The 18,965-nt window shown below is 44.5% G+C and overlaps 1 protein-coding gene across 1 annotated transcript in view; it reads right to left on the bottom strand.

Moving 5' to 3' along the window:
* The window catches only part of ANTXR2 (ANTXR cell adhesion molecule 2), a 156,687-nt gene that overhangs the window by 57,795 nt on the left and 79,927 nt on the right, over positions 1-18,965 (bottom strand). Inside the window, exons 11-15 of the mRNA XM_053404324.1 lie at positions 18,350-18,428; positions 15,424-15,519; positions 9,924-9,968; positions 5,686-5,781; positions 2,683-2,850 (exon numbers count right to left, since the gene is read on the bottom strand). Of these exons, the coding sequence (XP_053260299.1) occupies positions 2,683-2,850; positions 5,686-5,781; positions 9,924-9,968; positions 15,424-15,519; positions 18,350-18,428 (484 nt within the window). The remainder of the gene's footprint in view (positions 1-2,682; positions 2,851-5,685; positions 5,782-9,923; positions 9,969-15,423; positions 15,520-18,349; positions 18,429-18,965) is intronic.

Genomic DNA, 18,965 nt, shown 5'->3' with positions numbered 1-18,965 from the left:
AGGGCCCTGCAGGATTTAACTTCCTTCCGCAGGGCTGTAAGTCAGAGCTATTCTGCCTGGCTTTCAATTTGAAATTAGCCTGATCTTTTATTCCCCTTCCTTCCCTCCCCCTCCCCTTTTTATGAAGATTACCCGCTCTGAGACCCCACAGCTAATTCTCCCCTGGTCTCCTCGCTGGCCCAAATAGGACTAATTCAGCCAGCTAACCCTGGTGATCATCTAATGTTTATTGCATGGATTTCCCCCCTAAATTGATTTTTGAATTCTGAATGTGTTGTTATTCACGCTTTATACTGTATTTTATGCTGGTTTTTGTTGCATTGATTAAGTGTTTTAAATTTGTTGTTAGTCGCCCTGAGCCTGGTTTTCTGAACTGGGAAGGGTGGGGTATAAATAAAAAAAATTATTTTTATTTTTATTTACAAGACTACCTCATATGGGTCTTTATAAGAGGCAGCACACACTGGAGCCTTGAGGAAATTTATGGATCCTGGGCTGCTGTAACGAGAATGAGCAAGTGCTGAACTGTCTCCCTTGGGAGGTTATAGACTCTCCTTCATTGCGGGGGGGGGGGTTGGGTGGCCATCTGTCATGGTTTAATGTGTTTTAAACCGCTTTGAGATTTTTTCTTTAAAATATAAAGTGGTATAAAGGTAAAGGTAAAGGGACCCCTGACTATTAGGTCCAGTCATGAACAACTCTGGGGTTGCGGCGCTCATCTCGCTTTATTGGCCGAGGGAGCCGGCGTACAGCTTCCGGGTCATGTGGCCAGCATGACTAAGCCACTTATGGCAAAACCAGAGCAGCACATGGAAACACCGTTTACCTTCCTGCCGGAGCGGTACCTATTTATCTACTTGCACTTTGACGTGCTTTCGAACTGCTAGGTTGGCAGGAGCAGGGACCGAGCAATGGGAGCTCACCCCGTCGTGGGGATTCGAACCACCAACCTTCTGATTGGCAAGTCCTAGGCTCTGTGGTTTAACCCATAGCGCCACCCGCATCCCATATAAAGCGGTATAGAAATGAAAAATGTTTCTTTTAAACCAGGCCTTTGGTTGACCTGATCAACATCCCACATACCCTTTTAAAATGTGGCTCTTTTTGGGGGGAGTGTATTACTGGGTTATTGCTTTTATTTTTATTTTATATACTGTGATATTTTTATGTGAACCGCCCCGAGGCCTCCGGGTATAGGGTGGTATAATAATAATAATAATAATAATAATAATAATAATAATAATAATAATAATAATACTCTCCAGCCAGCCCTGGGGTGGGTGCAACTTGCACCTTCTCTTTTCAGTTCCACCACAGCCTTCAGGCACTGCACACTCCCGTTCTTTCCTGACTCTACCCCTTCCAATTGCTGCTCTTTCCTTAATGCGCTGATGCCTTTAACATCCACGGGGAGGGAGAATGTGTTGCCCTCCAGGTGCTGTTGGACTACAACACCCATCATCCCTGACCACGATGGGAGCTGGGAGTCCAAGAACATCCCGAGGACCACAAGTCCCACATCCCTCTCCCATAGAAAATCCCATCACTATTAGAATGGCAAAACAAACTCTGCCAGTTCATAGAAATGGCAAAATTGGTGGCAATTATTAGAGGCCACTCAAATCACAGAATAATTAGAGAGTGGGATGGAGTGAAGGAAGACATGATAAAATATGGTTCCGGAATTGAAATATTAATAGAGAATGCGTAAAATGTGCAGGGGCAAGCAAGAAAATAATAATAGAATCAACTGAATAATTATTAAATTATAATAACACAACAAGATGGAAAAAGTAAAATATTGAGATCACACATGGGTGGAGGGAGTGGGGGGGTATATGGGAACCTATAGTATCATTTATAATACAGTGGTACCTCGCAAGACGAATGCCTCGCAAGACGAAAAACGCGCAAGACAAAAGAGTTTTCCGTTTTTTGAGTCGTTCCGCAAGACGAATTTCTCTATGGGCTTGCTTCGCAAGACGAAACGTCTTGCGAGTTCTTGCGAGTTTGTTTCCTTTTTCTTAAAGCCGCTAAGCCGTTAATAGCCGCTAAGCCGCTAATAGCTGCTAAGCCGCTAATAGCCGTGCTTCGCAAGACAAAGAAACCGCAAGACGAAGAGACTCGCGGAACGGATTAATTTCGTCTTGCAAGGCACCACTGTATAATTTGTTAATTGCGTTGTATTTACATACAGCAAAGGGAAGCCTAGAGCAATTAGATATATTTTAATTTAGGTAACCCATGTAATAGGCTTATGTTAGAAAATTATTGGATTTTGAATTTGATGTTTGTAAAATAAATAAATAAATAAATAAATAAATAAGTCCCCCGTCCCTCTCCCACGAGATATCTAGTTGGCTCTATGCACCTTGATAGGATCGTGCCCTATCCCTTGGCTGGAGTATGAGCAGGAATAATCTGAAGGAGGCCTGGTTCAAGAATTAAGGCTCCTAATACCTCCAGATGTCCCTTTGTGCGCACACTGCAGTGCCATGACAGGCTGGGGCTTCCACTACCCTCCCAGCAACCCACTGCCAAAGCTGTTTCCCCCAGTGGTCTTAAATTGGTATAAATAGGGGCTTGGTTTATCCAGGCTTCCCAGCTGCTCAGCCCTGATTTGCACCATCATACAACTACAAAGCAAAGACTGCTTTCAATGACAAAAGATCCAGTGTGTACCTTAATAGGTGTGTACCACTTTTCCTGAGCAGGCAGTGAGGTAGGCTTGGGTCTTGGAGGTCTAGGCTGAAATGGCTCATCCGGTTCCTCAGGGATTGTCACCACAGCATTTTTGGCTTTCTCTAGTCGGGCGCCTTCTTCGGTCGAACCTTTATCACCCCAGCGAACCTGCAGAAAGCAAGACCCTGTTCTCAAATTTGTCTTGTGTAGGGACACACGGTGCTCAAGCCAGTGGTCAAGGTGGCCTTGGCTCACTGCAAACCAGCACGCAGGTGGACTCCCAGACTAAAGATCATGGACCCCTCCCCTGGTCCTGCAGAACTGCCAGGGCTAAACCATGCTTGGGTTTAGCATTACATCCAAACCTGGGCTTATGGTTTGTCTCTCCCAAGTGGTAAAGCAAGAACAAAGCTTGGTTACACACACTTGGGTTCAAACATAACCTTAAGCCAAACTATGGCTTCGGCCTTGATGGAGCAGCAGCAGAACCAAGGAAGGAACTATGGCAATCTTCAGTTCATGAACCTGATGTTTGTTCATTCATGCTAAGGTAAAGGGTAAAGGGACCCCTGACCATTAGGTCCAGTCATAGCTGACTCTGGGGTTGCGGCGCTCATCTCACTTTATTGGCCGAGGGAGCCGGCGTACAGCTTCCGGGTCATGTGGCCAGCATGACTAAGCCACTTCTGGCGAAGCAGAGCAGTGCACGGAAACGCCGCTTACCTTCCCACCAGAGTGGTACCTATTTATCTACTTGCACTTTGACGTGCTTTCAAACTGCTAGCTTGGCAGGAGCAGGGACCAAGCAACGGGAGCTCACTCCGTCGCAGGGATTCGAACCGCGACCTTCTGATCGGCAAGTCCTAGGCTTTGTGGTTTAACCCACGGCGCCACCCGCGTTCCCATTCATGCTAAGCCACATGCAAATTGGAACCTTACAGTTGCAAAAACAAATGTAATGATTCAAGTGTAATTCTCTATTAAGCTCTAAGTTACAGAATAACCCCAGGTATATCTACTCAGAAGTGAATCCCATTGCATTCCAGATGCTGCAGCACTGGACCATCAGCCCACATGATCATCCACATAAAATAGATTTGGGCCTGTGGCTAAGAGACAGTGCTTTGCCTAAGCCAGACCACCTCCTCCTATGAGCTCATGGGATTTGCAGATCATGTTTTTAACCACTACACTGCGCCAGCTGTGGAACAATAGGAGCTTCTGATACACATGGTCTGCAGATGAGAATACTGATGCAACACTGTAATTTTTTCCAAAAGGATTGTAGCATGTCTTGAAAAGACTTGTTCTCTTCTTCTTTTCTGCATTCAGTTGTAGAAACAAGCCTCTCTCTCTCTCTTTTTCAAAGCCCTGAAGAAATGAAACCGATGAAATCAGTTCTTCCCTAATTCTGTGGAGAGATGCCTAAAACTGCCCTATGAATAAACTTAAAGGGGGAAATTCCAGGAAGTCTGACATCAGGGCAAGTGAATCTGGCTACAATTAAAAATTAGTCAACTGAGGGAGGCTTTCTAAAAAATTAAAATATTAAAAAGAAGCCCATTTTAATTTTAAAAACCCAACTTGACATCAAATCAGGTACCAGATCGCGTGAGAGAGGTCAAAGCAACCATGATCTACAGAGCTCAAAAAATAACACATAAAATTTCTTTGAGCTGCAAGAAGAGCCTTGCTGGAACCAACACAAGATCCAGGCTTTGGTCCAGCCTTTGCCAATCTAGTGCCCTCCAGTAGCATCCAATAGGGTGGGGCAGAGCCACTCTCCTGACTCCTGGCATTACTGCAGCTTACATGGGTGAGACTGGAACAGAGTGGCAGCAATAGTGGGGCTACTGAAAAATAGTTGCTGTGCACGTTAGGCCTGGCATCCCTGGCAGATCCTGTTTTTCTAATAAAGAGTTCACTTACTCCATGCAATTTACTGCTGGCTGGCTCCCGACACCTGCATTATGTTGTAGGACTCCACCTCCTGTCAGCCCCAGTCACCATGGCCAATGGTGAGGAGAGCCATCACCCAACGACCCCTGGTGTGGAGCACAGGTTCCCTATCCCTGTCCTGTCCCAAGTTGTTGTTGTTGTTTAGTCGTTTAGTCGTGTCTGACTCTTCGTGACCCCGTGGACCAGAGCACGCCAGGCACTCCTGTCTTCCACTGCCTCCCACAGTTTGGTCAAACTCATGTTAGTAGCTTCGAGAACACTGTCCAACCATCTCGTCCTCTTTCGTCCCCTTCTCCTTGTGCCCTCCATCTTTCCCAACATCAGGGTCTTTTCCAGGGAGTCTTCTCTTCTCATGAGGTGGCCAAATTATTGGAGCCTCAGCTTCAGGATCTGTCCTTCCAGTGAGCACTCAGGGCTGTTTTCCTTCAGAATGGATAGGTTTGATCTTCTTGCAGTCCATGGGACTCTCAAGAGTCTCCTCCAGCACCATAATTCAAAAGCATCAATTCTTCGGCGATCAGCCTTCTTTATGGTCCAGCTCGCACTTCCATACATCACTACTGGGAAAACCATAGCTTTAACTATACGGACCTTTGTTGGCAAGGTGATGTCTCTCCCGGTCCCAAGTAGGAGGCCACAAAGAAGAGCAGCAAGGAGGGTCAGTTGCACAGGAACACAGGAGTCTCCATCATACTGCATCCATTGAGATCAGTATTGTCTACTCTGAGTGGCTCCAGTAAGAGGGCTCTAGCCCCTCTCTCCTCCTCTAGCCCCTCTCTCCTCCTCCGGCCCCTCTCTCCTCCTCCAGCCCCTCTCTCCTCCTCTAGCCCCTCTCTCCTCCTCTGGCCCCTCTCTCCTACACATTTCCCCCTTTGTTGGAGAACCACAGGGGAGGAGAGCAGCACTTCCATTTTCCTGGCTTATCATGGTAACACGTGACACAGCGCACAGTTGCCAGCACCGGAGGCAAATCCAAGAGACACCACTAGCGCCTCACAGCTTTGAATCTCGAGCGGCAGCGACTCAAGGCTCGACAAAACAAACCTCCATTCTTTTAATTCCTCCAACTCCTCGCCCGCCATAGTAAGAAGCATCCACGGTTGGCCATTTCTTGTTAGGCAAGGGGTCTTCTTCTTCTTCCTGGGGAAAAACCCAAAAGAGATTTGAAGGGGAGGTGTTTGTTTAAAAGGAAAACAAATTGCTCTTAGGTTAGAGGTCTGTTCCAACCAACTTGCTATTGGCCTTTTCTGAAGAAAGGGATCTAATGAAAATAGAAGATGATGGATTGTCTCCTTTGGGTTGACCAAACCCAGCCTTTCCCTCCCCCTTCCTTCACCCAGAATGCTTGCAAGGATGAGCTCAGAACTTTCTGATTTCAATTAACCACAGTTTAGTATTATGCCTGAACCCTAAACTATGTTCCAAGGGGAGAGGGAATCAGGTGTTACTATTAGTATGTAAAAGTGTCAGTTTGCATTTCTTAGCACAGAAAGCATTGATCTGATGTGTAGAGCTCTTTCCTATTCCGATTAATTCAAGAGTGTTCTGGAAAGTGTCTTTCTGCGTGAAAGAAACAGGCAGAAGGTTTCTGATGTTTGGGTTATTCCTTCTGGGAAGCTGAGTACAGTGGAAGCTCGGCTTGCGAACATGATCCGTGTGGGATGCACGGTCGCAACCCACATCTGCGCACGTGCTGGTTGCGATTCGGCGCTTCTGTGCATGCGCAATGCACGATTTAGCACTTCTGCGCATGCACGACCGCCAAAACCCAGAAGTAACCCATTCTGGTACTTCCGGGTTTTGGCAGTCCGCAACCCGAAAAAACACAACCTGAAGCGTCTGTAACCCAAGGTATGACTGTACAACTGGTTTAAACTGGTTCTGTTATCTTTCTGTCAAGGTCATGGTGACTATAATCGTCAAGCCAGGAGGAGCCTGGGTTTCACTCACTTTCTCTTCCTTTCTCTTTGTTCTAGTGTGGTGTTCCGTATGCTATAGTGTTAAGGTTTAGTCTTATTATAAATTCTTGTTAAGTTTCAGTTGAGTCTGCTGCAACTGGATTTCTTATGGACTATGCCAATCATGAATGTATTGGATTTGTGACCATTATGCTCATTTGCCTTCAGTAACAGTAAAGCTCTGCTGGATGAAATACAATTGCCTCTGGTCTATTTTGGGGGAGCTCTGCTACGTGTTTAAAGTTTTTTCCTCCACGCAGTGTGATATAAACCCTTGGCAATTTGGGACTAATTTATTTGGGAGATGGCCTTACCCCCAAGATCTATCACTTTGATCTGCATAACTGGCACTGTCACAAGTGATACACAATACCTGTTTCACATTTGTAAAAAATCTATATTTTCAGGTCGCAGCACCTGCACTTTGGAACTCCCTCCCTATTGAAATCAGGCAGGCACCTTCACCATACTCTTTACAGCACTTTCGAAAAACATTTTTGGTTAGAGAAGCCTGCCCAGACCTGCAGGATGTCAATGTATATATGCTTTAATCTCTTTTTAGTTTATTTCATTTTTAAAAAATGTTCTTAATAGTTGTTTCAACGGATAATTTTATTGTTTTACTCTCTTTGTGAACCATGTTTGAGGGTTTCTTTTGTTTTGCTATCAAGTGGTACAGTGGTACCTCAGGTTAAGTACTTAATTCATTCCAGAGGTCCGTTCTTAACCTGAAACTGTTCTTAACCTGAAGCACCACTTAGCTAATGGGGCCTCCTGTTGCTGCCACGCCGCCGGAGCCCGGTTTCTGTTCTTATCCTGAAGCAAAGTTCTTAACCTGAAGCACTATTTCTGGGTTAACAGAGTCTGTAACCTGAAGTGTATGTAACCTGAAGCATATGTAACCCGAGGTAGCACTGTATCCGGATTTTACGAAATAAAGAAAGAAATGCTATTACCTTAAAGTAATTTAAGGTTGCAACCGTAACCCTACTTGTAAGTTCTACTGAATTCAATAGAACTTAGTTCCAAGTACAGGCTTCCTCAACCTCGACCCTCCAGATGTTTTGAGACTACAATTCCCATCATCCCTGACCACTGGTCCTGCTAGCTAGGGATCATGGGACTTGTAGGCCAAAAACATCTGGCAGGCCGAGTTTGAGGAAGCCTCTCCAAGTAGACTTGGTTAGGATTGCCCCAGAAGTATGTACTATCCTTTCTGTTTCAGAGCATCTTAAAATATACTGACTGGGTGGATGCATAACTGATGTACACAGTGCAACTTGGAAATAAGCTTTTATTGAAGAGAGCACTTAAGTAAATATATATATATATACATCTGAGATATTTGATATGATCAGAAGATGCTCCCGTGTTTAAAGCTCTGCTTCTGGGGGAGCAGGGGAAAGCGTGAATAAGATCTCTGAATCAGAAAGCAATTTCCCCCCTCCCTCCTTCCCAGTGCCTTCATCCACAGAACACATAAAGCTGAGATTCTGGTTATGTGCAAGGAAAATCAATTTGCAGCGCAATGCATTTTGAAGTGTCTATTACACCCCAATTCCCATTTCAGCAACACAGGCCCTTTACCTATGTACTTCTGGGGAACCAATCTGTCTAATGGAGTACGCCACATATACAGGAATGTCGCCCTACACTCGACTGCCAATATTTGCTTTGTTTATTGCTACTCGTTTGACTACCAGGACTTAAACTGGGGTGGTATATGATTAAACATGTTTCTAAAATACCCCAAATAACAACAGGGGTCGCCATAACCACTATCACGCTGGGAAAAAAGGTAGAATCAAGCTTCTTCAGGCAAAATGTTTGGTGGGTTTTTTCAGGGTGGGGGAGAGAAAATGGGTAAGCAGTCTGCCAGGTGACTTGCTAGTGGGAGTCACCTTGAAGGGACAGATACTAGAGGGAATTACCCCTCTGTTGCCTCCAATTCTGGGACACCATTGGGAGCCAAGGGCAGAAACCACATGAGACTGTATAACGGAAAGTGGAAGGGCCCTGAGTGAGATTCAGGGAACTGAAGTTCACTCAAAGTGAAAGACCGGGAGAGGAAAGGGTGTGAGCTGGGAGGGCCTGTCATTTTCTGTGTGGCCAGGATTAAGAGCTACCTTTGAGAGAATGTTGTGTACCTGTGCACTGTTTCTGTATTTTAGACATCCTGTTTCTGATTTCCCTCTCCCCAACCTTATTTTTCATGCCATTAAGAGAAACCATATTTTCTTACATAACTACATTTCTATCATTGTTTTGATTTTGATGCTATACAGATATCACATTACGTAGTGACATTTGTGTTACGTATCGTAAACTGCCTTCCGTTATCATTTGCAATTCGTTGTTTATTTAGAACTTATCGTTTTATATAAATTTAAGAAATGAAATGAATGAAAGAAGCAGCATTCTGTCTAGCTCAAAGCCCTCATCACGGGATTCTCCTTCATGAAGGTAATAACCCAATACAGTGGTGCCTCTGGTTACGAACTTGATTCGTTCCGGAGGTCCGTTCTTAACCTGAAACTGTTCTTAATCTGAGATACCACTTTAGCTAATGGGGCCTCCCGGTGCCGCCGCGCTGCTGGAGCATGATTTCTGTTCTCATCCTGAGGTAAAGTTCTTAACCCAAGGTATTATTTCTGGGTTAGTGGAGTCTGTAACCCTAAGTGTTTGTAACCCGAGGTGTTTGTAACCCGAGGTACCACTGTACAATAAATGATACCCTCTTAAGGCAGATATATACACTGGACTCGAAACAGAGTTTTCATTGGAAATGGCATCCCTGAATTACAGTCATACCACATGTTACATTTGCTTCATGTTACATTCTTTCAGGTTATGTCCCGCAGTGACCCGGAAGTACCAGAAAGGGTTACTTCCAGGTTTCGCCACTCACACATGCCCAGAAGTGCAAAATGACGTCACACACATGCGCAGAAGCGGCGAATCGCAACCCACGCATGCACAGATGCGCCGCTGCGGGTTGCGCTTTTTTCATGTTGCGAACGGGCCTCCAGAACGGATCCAGTTCACAACCAGAGATACCACTGTATCTGCCTTCCTTTCATAATGTGTAGGACCACCTATCCAACTCATGATGTCATCATGTTCCATGTTTCTGTACCCCACCCCTCACCTCAATTCCTATCTACATAACCAGGTGATTCTGGAAGAGAGCAGGAAAAGGTACCACCTGGGATAAGAAATGGGCAAGTTTCTCCAGCTTTGCTTATTTACATTTCTGAGTCACTGGCTCCGAGACAGAAAAATGTGTCTGCAGTAACCAACCTCCGAAGCACTTTCACAACTTACCTCTACTGGAGCTGGTGGTGGAGGGGGAGGAGGGTCCTTGATGACCTAATTTGGGGAGGGGGGAGTGGAGCAGAGGATAAAAGATAAAAGGCAAAGATCATTGAGACTTGCATAGTAACAGGATAACCTGGCTTCAAATTCTCTGCTACAGAGATTTTTATACACACACAAACATATATACAGTGGAACCTCAGTTTTAGATTGTAATCCATTCCGGAAGACCATTCGACTTCCGAAACGTTCGAAACCTGAAAGTGGAAGCCTCAATTCAATAGGAAAACTCAAAACAGAAGCCGCATTGGACATTCGAGTTCCAAAAAAGTTCGGGAACCATAGCGTTTACTTCTGGGTTTTTGGCATTTGGGAGCCAAAACATTCGAAAACGGAGCTGTTCGACAACAGAGGTTTGACTGTATGTGTATAGATATAGCTATAAAGGTAAAGGTAAAGGTACCCCTGCCCGTACGGGCCAGTCTTGACAGACTCTAGGGTTGTGCGCCCATCTCACTCAAGAGGCCGGGGGCCAGCGCTGTCCAGAGACACTTCCGGGTCACGTGGCCAGCGTGACATCGCTGCTCTGGCGAGCCAGAGCCGCACACGGAAACGCCGTTTACCTTTCCGCTAGTAAGCGGTCCCTATTCATCTACTTGCACCCGGGAGTGCTTTCGAACTGCTAGGTTGGCAGGCACTGGGACCGAACAACGGGAGCGCACCCTGCTGCGGGGATTCGAACCGCCGACCTTTCGATCAGCAAGCCCTAGGGGCTGAGGCTTTTACCAACAGCGCCACCCACGTCCCAGATATAGCTATAGATAGATACAAATACATGCATACACAAACTGCCCTTTATGAAAGGGCAGTGTATAACATTAAAATGTATTTTTACGGAGTATAATAATAAAGACATAAAACAAAGCACGGTAATAGACAGCATAATAATAAAAATAATGGTAATGATTATTGCTTCCCCCTCCCCACCTTTAACAGCCCATATATAATTCAATGGCTGAAGGCCTGGGTAAAGAGGAAGGTTTTTGCTTAGCGCCTAAAGACATGTAATGGTATTACATTTTTGTGAAGAAGCTGATAAAATGTCGGTAACTGTTAGGTGGATTTGTAGGCAGTTTGACTGACCAAACCCAAAGAGTACTCATTCATGGTTCTTTGTTATCCTGGGGGAAAAGTGGAAAGTGGGGTGCCGCAGGATTCTGTCCTGGGCCTGCTGCTGTTTAACATCTTCATAAACGACTTGGATGAAGGAATTGAGGGGATGCTCATCAATTCTGCAGATGACACCGAACCGGGAGGGGTTGCTAATGCCGCAGAAGGCAGAATCGGGATTCAGAATGACCTTAACAGATTGGAGACCTGGGCCCAAATGAACAAAAAAAATTTCAATAGGGACAAATGTCAGGTTCTGCAGTTAGGCAGGAAGAACGAGATGCACAAAAATAAGATGGGAGCGGGGGACAACTGACTTACTAGCAGCACATGTTAAAAGTACCTGGGGGTCTTAGTGGACTGCAAGGTAAACATGAGTCAGCAGTGTGAAGAAGCAAAAAAAAAAAAGCTAATTGTGTTCTAGGCTGCATCAACAGAAGTATAACATCCAGATCAATTCTGCCTTGGTCAGACCGCACCACCTTGCAGGCCAATAGTGGAAGAAAGAGAGCGTATCAAAGTGTTGGTGTTGACCTTTAAAGCCCTAAATGGCCTCGGTCCAGTATACCTGAAGGAGCGTCTCCACCCCCATCGTTCTACCCGGACACTGAGGTCCAGCACCAAGGGCCTTCTGGCGGTTCCCTCACTGCAAGAAGCTAAGTTACAGGGAACCAGGCAGAGGGCCTTCTCGGTAGTGGCACCCTCCCTGTGGAATGCTGTCCCACCAGATGTCAAAGAGAACAACAACTGCCAGACTTTTAGAAGACATCTGATGGCAGCCCTGTTTAGGGAAGCTTTTAATGTTTGGTGTATTACAGTATTTTAATATTTTTTGGGAAGCCGCCCAGAGTGGCTGGGGAAGCCCAGCCAGATGGGCGGGGTATAAATAAATTAGTAGTAGTAGTAGTAGTAGTAGTAGTAGTAGTAGTAGTAGTAGCAGTAGTAGTTCTGTAAATTTGTTAATAAGTGCATGAATAAAAATGGTACTCAAGTTTTTCTTCTATAAAGCACAGCTCAGTGTGCTTGGGACGAGGTTCTTTTGCAATCTCCTCTGCAGGAGGAGCGTTCTAAGCTGTGTCAGTAGACCTGCATCAAATGGAATCAGGTAACCTGTGTACTTTGCGCACAGTCACATGTCAAAATACAAGGATCCTGCCCACAAATTAATTTGATTGATCTTTCCTTTCAAAATAAAGATGAGCATCCTTATCATGGGGGAGCGGGCGTGTAGGCAACTTCTGCAGCCTGAGAACTTGCAGATGTTAAAAGACATAATATTGCAAGGCGGCCAGCATTTCTGTTTAATTCAGATTTCTTAAATACCATCCCAAGGGCCCAGGAGACTCAAGTTTATTTACCATATGCAGACTTTTGAGTCTTCTCCAATTTTATTTGAGTTTGGTTATATTATCATCGTTGTCAGAAACGGCCTGCTTCGTATTTTATTTAGCCGCGAAAAGAAAAAGGAAAAAAAATTAAGGCGACTATTTTGGAGGGCAGCTGATCTTTCTTTCTTTCTTTCTTTCTTTCTTTCTTTCTTTCTTTCTTTCTCTCTCTCTTTCTCTCTCTCTTTTAATTAAAAAAAACTATAAATGTATTTTATTTTTTTATTTAAAAACGAGTTGCTTCAGGCAACAGTCCCTTTGATCTGCTCATTAACACTTTTCAAATGTTTGAACGAGGTGGGCATTAAGAAATGTCAGCGCCAGAGCCCAGAGCCAGCTTGATGCAGTCATATGTTCTAACATTCAGAGAAGAGTGAAAGAACTGTCAACAGTAAACTCCTTTTTTAAAAAAAAAAAAGTGGGGATGGATGGGGGGGAAAGGAGAGAAAGAAGTAAAAAAAGAAAAACCAACAACCTGGTTGTGTGCATGGACTGTAGATCAAGTGGGGTGGGGGAGGCTTTCAACTGGCTCCTGCCAAAAATTAAACAGCATGCCCAATTCATCTGACATGCTAGATGCCAACTGGCGACTGCCAAAAAGAAAGCTGAATGGGAAGAGGAGGGGCAGCAAATTTCCCCTTCAACGTCCTTTTGTTGTTGTTGTTGCTCTAGCCCTACAGTATTTTTTATTTTTAAGACAGAATCATAGGAATGTAATATATTATGCTCTCTTTTTTAGATAAAGAATTAAATATATATTAATGTATGGGTTATCTAGTCCAACCCCCCGAAATGCAGGTATATGCAACCATACGGGGATCAAACCCGTGACCTCGGCATTTTCAGCACCATGCTCTAACCAACTGAGCTAACCGGCAAGGCTGTAGACACGGGATAAATAAAGAGGTGCCTTAAGCAAATCAGTTTCAGTTGCTGAAATAGAATGCGAGCCTTATTCCCACCGGCCGTCAAGGCTCATCTTGGGACACAGATACAAAAAAAAAAGAATACAGGAGGAATGAAAGATGCTTAAGGTCGCTCGGTAGAACAGCACTTGCTTTGCATACAATAAGTCCCATGGTTCAATCCCTAGTATCTCTGCATAGTTTGCAAACCACAAGAGTCACGACCAGCCAGTATGGTCTGATTTGCTATGAAAGCAACTTCCTACAGTCTTACCCAAACAAAAACAAAAACCTGTTAATACTATTATATGGCACTTTTTCAGTGTCCAAAGGGCTCCAAGCAAACTGCCTCACCCATTCTTTGCAACAATCCTGCAATCCACATACAGTCACACCTCATGTTGCATCCGCTTCAGGTTGCATTTTTTCTGGTTGCAGACTGCCGAAACCTTGAAGTAGTGGAATGGGTTACTTCCAGGTTTCAGCAGTCGCGCATGCGCAGAAGCGCTAAATTGCACTTTGTGCATGCGCAGAAGCACCGACTCACAACCCACGCGGGTTGCGAATGCTGCGGGTTGCGAATGTGCATTCCGCATGGATCACATTCGCAACCTGAGCGTCCACTGTATTACAGTTGGGAAGATGTGAGGTGTGGCTTGGAGACTGCGGTCACATTTGGACAATTATATACTGTCTCATTATGTTGAAATGTGAAAGCGTCTTATGGCCCCAGCCCTTCTGTGCCCCTGTTCACGTGACCGAGCAAACGAACAAATGAACAAACCAGGAAATTTTCCAGTAGCCTTAATTTCAGGCTTTGCCCAGAGGGTGGCAACATGAAAACGGGCCTTCTCTGCGGTGACTCCCCATCTGTGGAAAGTTCTCCCCAGGGAAATTCTCCTGGCACCTTCATTATACACCTTTAGGCACCAGGTAAAAATGTTCCTTTTTAACCAGACCTTTGGTTGATTTGTTTGACATCCTATGCCCTTTTAAAATGTGGTCTTGGGGGGGGAGGGTTGAATATATATTTTGTGGTTTTATTTCATTCTGTGAGCCACCCTGAGACATCTGTATATAAATTCATTAAATAACAACAATAACAGCAATAATAATACAGTCAGACCAAATTGCGGGAGGCAGTGAAAGACAGGAGTGCCTGGCGTGCCCTGGTCCATGGGGTCACAAAGAGTCGGACACGACTGAATGACTAAACAACAACAACAACACCTCAGAACTCAAACGGAATCCGTTCCGGAAGTCCGTTCGACTTCCAAAATGTTTGGAAACCAAGGCGCAGCTTCTGATTGGCCAGTGATTGAGCCAGTGTGGTGTAGTGGTGAAGAGTGGTAGACTCGTAATCTGGTGAACCGGGTTCGTGTCTCCGCTCCTCCACATGCAGCTGCTGGGTGACCTTGGGCTAGTCACACTTCTCTGAAGTCTCTCAGCCCCACTCACCTCACAGAGTGTTTGTTGTGGGGGAGGAAGGGAAAGGAGAATGTTAGCCGCTTTGAGACTCCTTCGGTAGTGATAAAGCGGGATATCAAATCCAAACTCTTCTCTTCTTCGAAGCAGACCATGGTATTATTAAGCCATGGTTTGAAGCTGAACTAAACCATAGTTCAGGCAAAACAGGAAACAATAATAGAAGACCTCCTGGCTTGTTTGCCAACTAATGCAACAGTTGAAGAAAAAGAGAGACTTGCCCTTATAGTCCAGCATAGTAATCTCACAGTGGCAACCAGATGTCTGTGGGAAGCCTGTAGACAGGCCCCATGAAAGCAACAGCCCTCTCTCCACAGTGAATACCATTCACTGGGAGTCACAAGGCATTCCGCCTGCAATAGTGGATTTTTTAATCTATTATTTGTATTTATTAGATTTCTATACGACCCTTCATCCAAGGATCACAGAGCAGCCGTCTCTGCTTTTTCTGGGAGCAAGTTCCATAGTCTAACTGTGTATGGTACAATGAAGTCAACCATTTGCTACCAAGATAACATAGGCGGAAGAGATAAGAATGTCATGTTGCACATTTATTTCACTCACTATTTTGCAGCACAGGGGCCAAAACCACCACATGAGGGCAAGCGCCAGCAACAGGAGCAATACCAGGATAACTATAAGTGCAATAATGCCATTTGCCTATGGGGGGGAAAAGAGAAGGAAAGATCATAATTATATTTGCTGGAATTTTATTTACTATTCATTTATTTCAGAAAATGTATATACCACCGGGTTGTTGTTGGAAAAACCCACAAAGTGGTTTACAAAAAGAATAAAAGTGTGTGTGTGTGTGTGTGTGTGTGCGCGCGCATTGCACTACGCTGAAAACATAAACAGTTCACAAGGCACATCAGATGATCTACAGTACCAATAAGAATGGCAAAATTCCATCTCTGTTCTACTGTAAATCACCTACTGCATTGGATTGGCTCATAATCTCTGTTGCACACTTAAAGGAATTTGCAAATCCATTCATTTTCAGGTGGCGGAAATGCAGTAGAATTTTAATCACATGCACAAACCTTTAAAACAGTTCTCATCATTCATCACTCTTAAGGGTATCCAAATTGGGTTGTTGTGGTTTTGAAAAACAACAACCCTAAACTAAACTAAAAACAAACAAACAAAAACACTTAATGAGGTTCTTCATTTATTTGTTGTCTGGCCCTGAAGATTCAATTTTCCAAATTTCTATCTAATGTTTATAAAGCGTACCTGAATTTATGGACAGCCTAAATTCAGTTGCTCTCCTTACATTGTTTTTTTCTCTTAGCAAGTAAAAGAATATCTTAACAGCACAGGAAAGAAAGAAAGAAAGAAAGAAAGACATCTTCTGCAGCTGCAATATTTAGGACTTGCTTGTTTCAACAGTGTATTTTCCTGAAACTGCTGCCTGTTCTGGCAGTGAAAATATGCAAATGTGTTTCCTGTTTATGAAAACAGCATACAGGGCTAGGATGCCAAATGAGTAAGTTGGCTTCACCAAAGATCAGGCTGCTGATTTTATTCCTATCTCTTTTAAATCTTTAAAAAAACAACCTGATAATTCAGATAAATAGATAAGAATCCACCGGCCCCACCCCACCCCATTTCCCCACTTCTTGCTTACAGTTTTTCACAATGCAAAGGAAAAAAAATACAAACAAAATTGGATCAACAATACTAGCATTGAAGTCTCCTGAAGAGTAACCATTTCTCCCTGTCTGTTGTAAAAAATGTTGATCCTACTCTCTCTGCTAACAAATGGTCTCAGTATAGCAGACAAATAAAATAAATTCAATTTGCAAAATTTATTGTTGTTTTATTCTTGCTACAATCACCGGATTCTCTACTAGCAGGAGTTTTTGCTTTTGCTTTTCCCAGAACAGAACATTAAGTCCTCTTTATAATGGTAAAACTGCTGTCTGAACTCTGCGGGCCGTTAACCTCTGGACTCTTCTCCATTGGCAAGGACATTGGGTGGGCGCTAAGTGATAAAGCTGCTTCTCAAAGGGGCTTGCCACAGGAAGTGGTTTTGGAAGCCCTAGCAAATGGGCCTCATGTGTACATAAGAACTTTTCAAGTCTTCCCCTGTTTCTGCTGATGTAACCAAAGTTGTATCATCCACAGACAAAAAGGAGGTAGCAGCAGACTCAAGGTAAACTAAGGTTTGCAGATGCCCAGGTAATGCTCAATGTGAGGGCAGGAGCAAAAGAGGCAAAAACATCAACAACTCCTCTGACAGCCCCATAATAACTTGATAGCACAGAATATTGAGGGGTGAAAAGGTGGGGAGATGGGCAAGCAGGTGGGTGGGGTGACTGGAACAGAGGACAGAGAGAGAGAGAATATGAATGGGAGAAATCTACCATATTTTTCCATGTATAACAGGCCCCTGTGTATAAGATGCCCCCTATTTTGGGGGACTCCAAATTGAGAAAATGGGGGGAGATTGCCTAGAGTTGCTGAGCCTTTTGGGGGGGAGGATTGCCCATAGTTGAGATTTGGAGGGTGGGGTGGCCCAGGGTTGTTGAGCCTTTTTTAGAGGGGAATGCCGAAAATCGCACACCCGCCAGACCTACGCTGCCGCTCGTATGCATCGCAAAAGCATTGGCAAATCAACACCAGCCCTTGCCACAGCCACCAATAACATGCCCAATAGTCGCTGACAAACTCCAGCTCACGGCAGCAACCAATCCCACTATCCGTGTATAAGACAACCCCCAATTTTTAGCATCATCTTTAATTCAAAAGCCTTGTCATATACATGGGAAAGTAAAGTATATGGAAAGTATATGGTTCATTCTGAGAGTCTATTTTGAACTCTCCCATGGTAGAAGAAAGAGCTGTCCAGAGACATCAATGGAGTCCAGGTCTGGACAAAATCACCTGCTCCACTCCTGATCTGATCTTGGGGCAGAGAGGTTGGAAGAAGGAAGAGCAAATCTGGATGACTGGATTCAGATACCGTATTTTTCGCTCTATAGGTCACACTTTTCCCCCTCCAAAAATTAAGGGGAAATGTTGTGTGCGTCCTATGGAGCGAATGCAGGCTCCTTGGCTTCAGCGATAGCAACGCGAAGCCTCTGAAATGCAGAGGGAATGCTCCCTCCACGCTCCGGAGGCTTCGTGTTGCTTTTGCTGAAGCCGGGAGAGCAAGACGCTCCTGGCTTCAGCAGAGAGGGAGAGCTGCGCAGCGCCCCTTCAGCCAAGCGGGAGGAGAAATGGAAGGGGCTCCATTTCTCCTGCCGCTTCACTGAAGGGGCGCTGAGCAGAGAGGGGGAGAATTTTTTTTTCTTGTTCTCCCCCTCTAAAACAAGGTGTGTCCTATGGTCGGGTGCATCCTATAGAGCGAAAAATACGGTACATTCCCAGGAATATAAACCTTTTGATATGGACACTGCAATTTAAAACCAGCAGCACATCAACCATAATTAAAAACAACAGGCAAGGATTCCTATTTCCTGGCTCTTGCCAGATATGTACTTACACATCTCGTTGCGGTAATAGTCAAAGAACTGGTGATGGGAGACTGTCCTCTGTGAAAACTGACGGAAACCTCCATCGTTCTGAAACGAGAAGTGAGGTGGGGGAAATTACACACCAAAAATGTTTTTACTCAGTATGTTTGTTACAGGATTCAGTTGTCCAGCCAGATTCAGTGAAAACAGAACAGGGAAGGGAGCAAGTGAGCCAGATCTTGCGGACATTACCAATTTGCTAAACGGCTCAGATCTAAAGCTTTGGGGCCATGCAAAGATGGGTAGGTGGAAATGGATGGGAATAATTAGCACTAAGTTCAAATCACTGCTCAGTCATGAACCAGCAGAGGTGGTAAAAGTGTTCAAGGACTAAACCATAATGGGGGCGGGGCATTGCATGGTTGGACATTTTCCCAGGGGATTGAAAAATTGATGGACTATGCAGAACTGGCAAAACTGACATACAAGCTACAGGACAAGGATAACTGTGACTTGAAAGATGAATGGGAACCCTTTACAAAGTATTTGAAGACGCAACAAAGCGAACTGGACTCCTTGGCTGGTTTTGAATAAACATTCACAAACTTTTTATTGATAATAATCAGCTAAATAGTTTGAGGATCT

This window comes from Podarcis raffonei, chromosome 9, assembly GCF_027172205.1.
Source record: "Podarcis raffonei isolate rPodRaf1 chromosome 9, rPodRaf1.pri, whole genome shotgun sequence".
Classification (NCBI taxonomy): Eukaryota; Metazoa; Chordata; class Lepidosauria; order Squamata; family Lacertidae; genus Podarcis; species Podarcis raffonei.
Note: the sequence above shows the minus strand (reverse complement) of the source record. Positions and strands in the feature narration are given on the sequence as shown.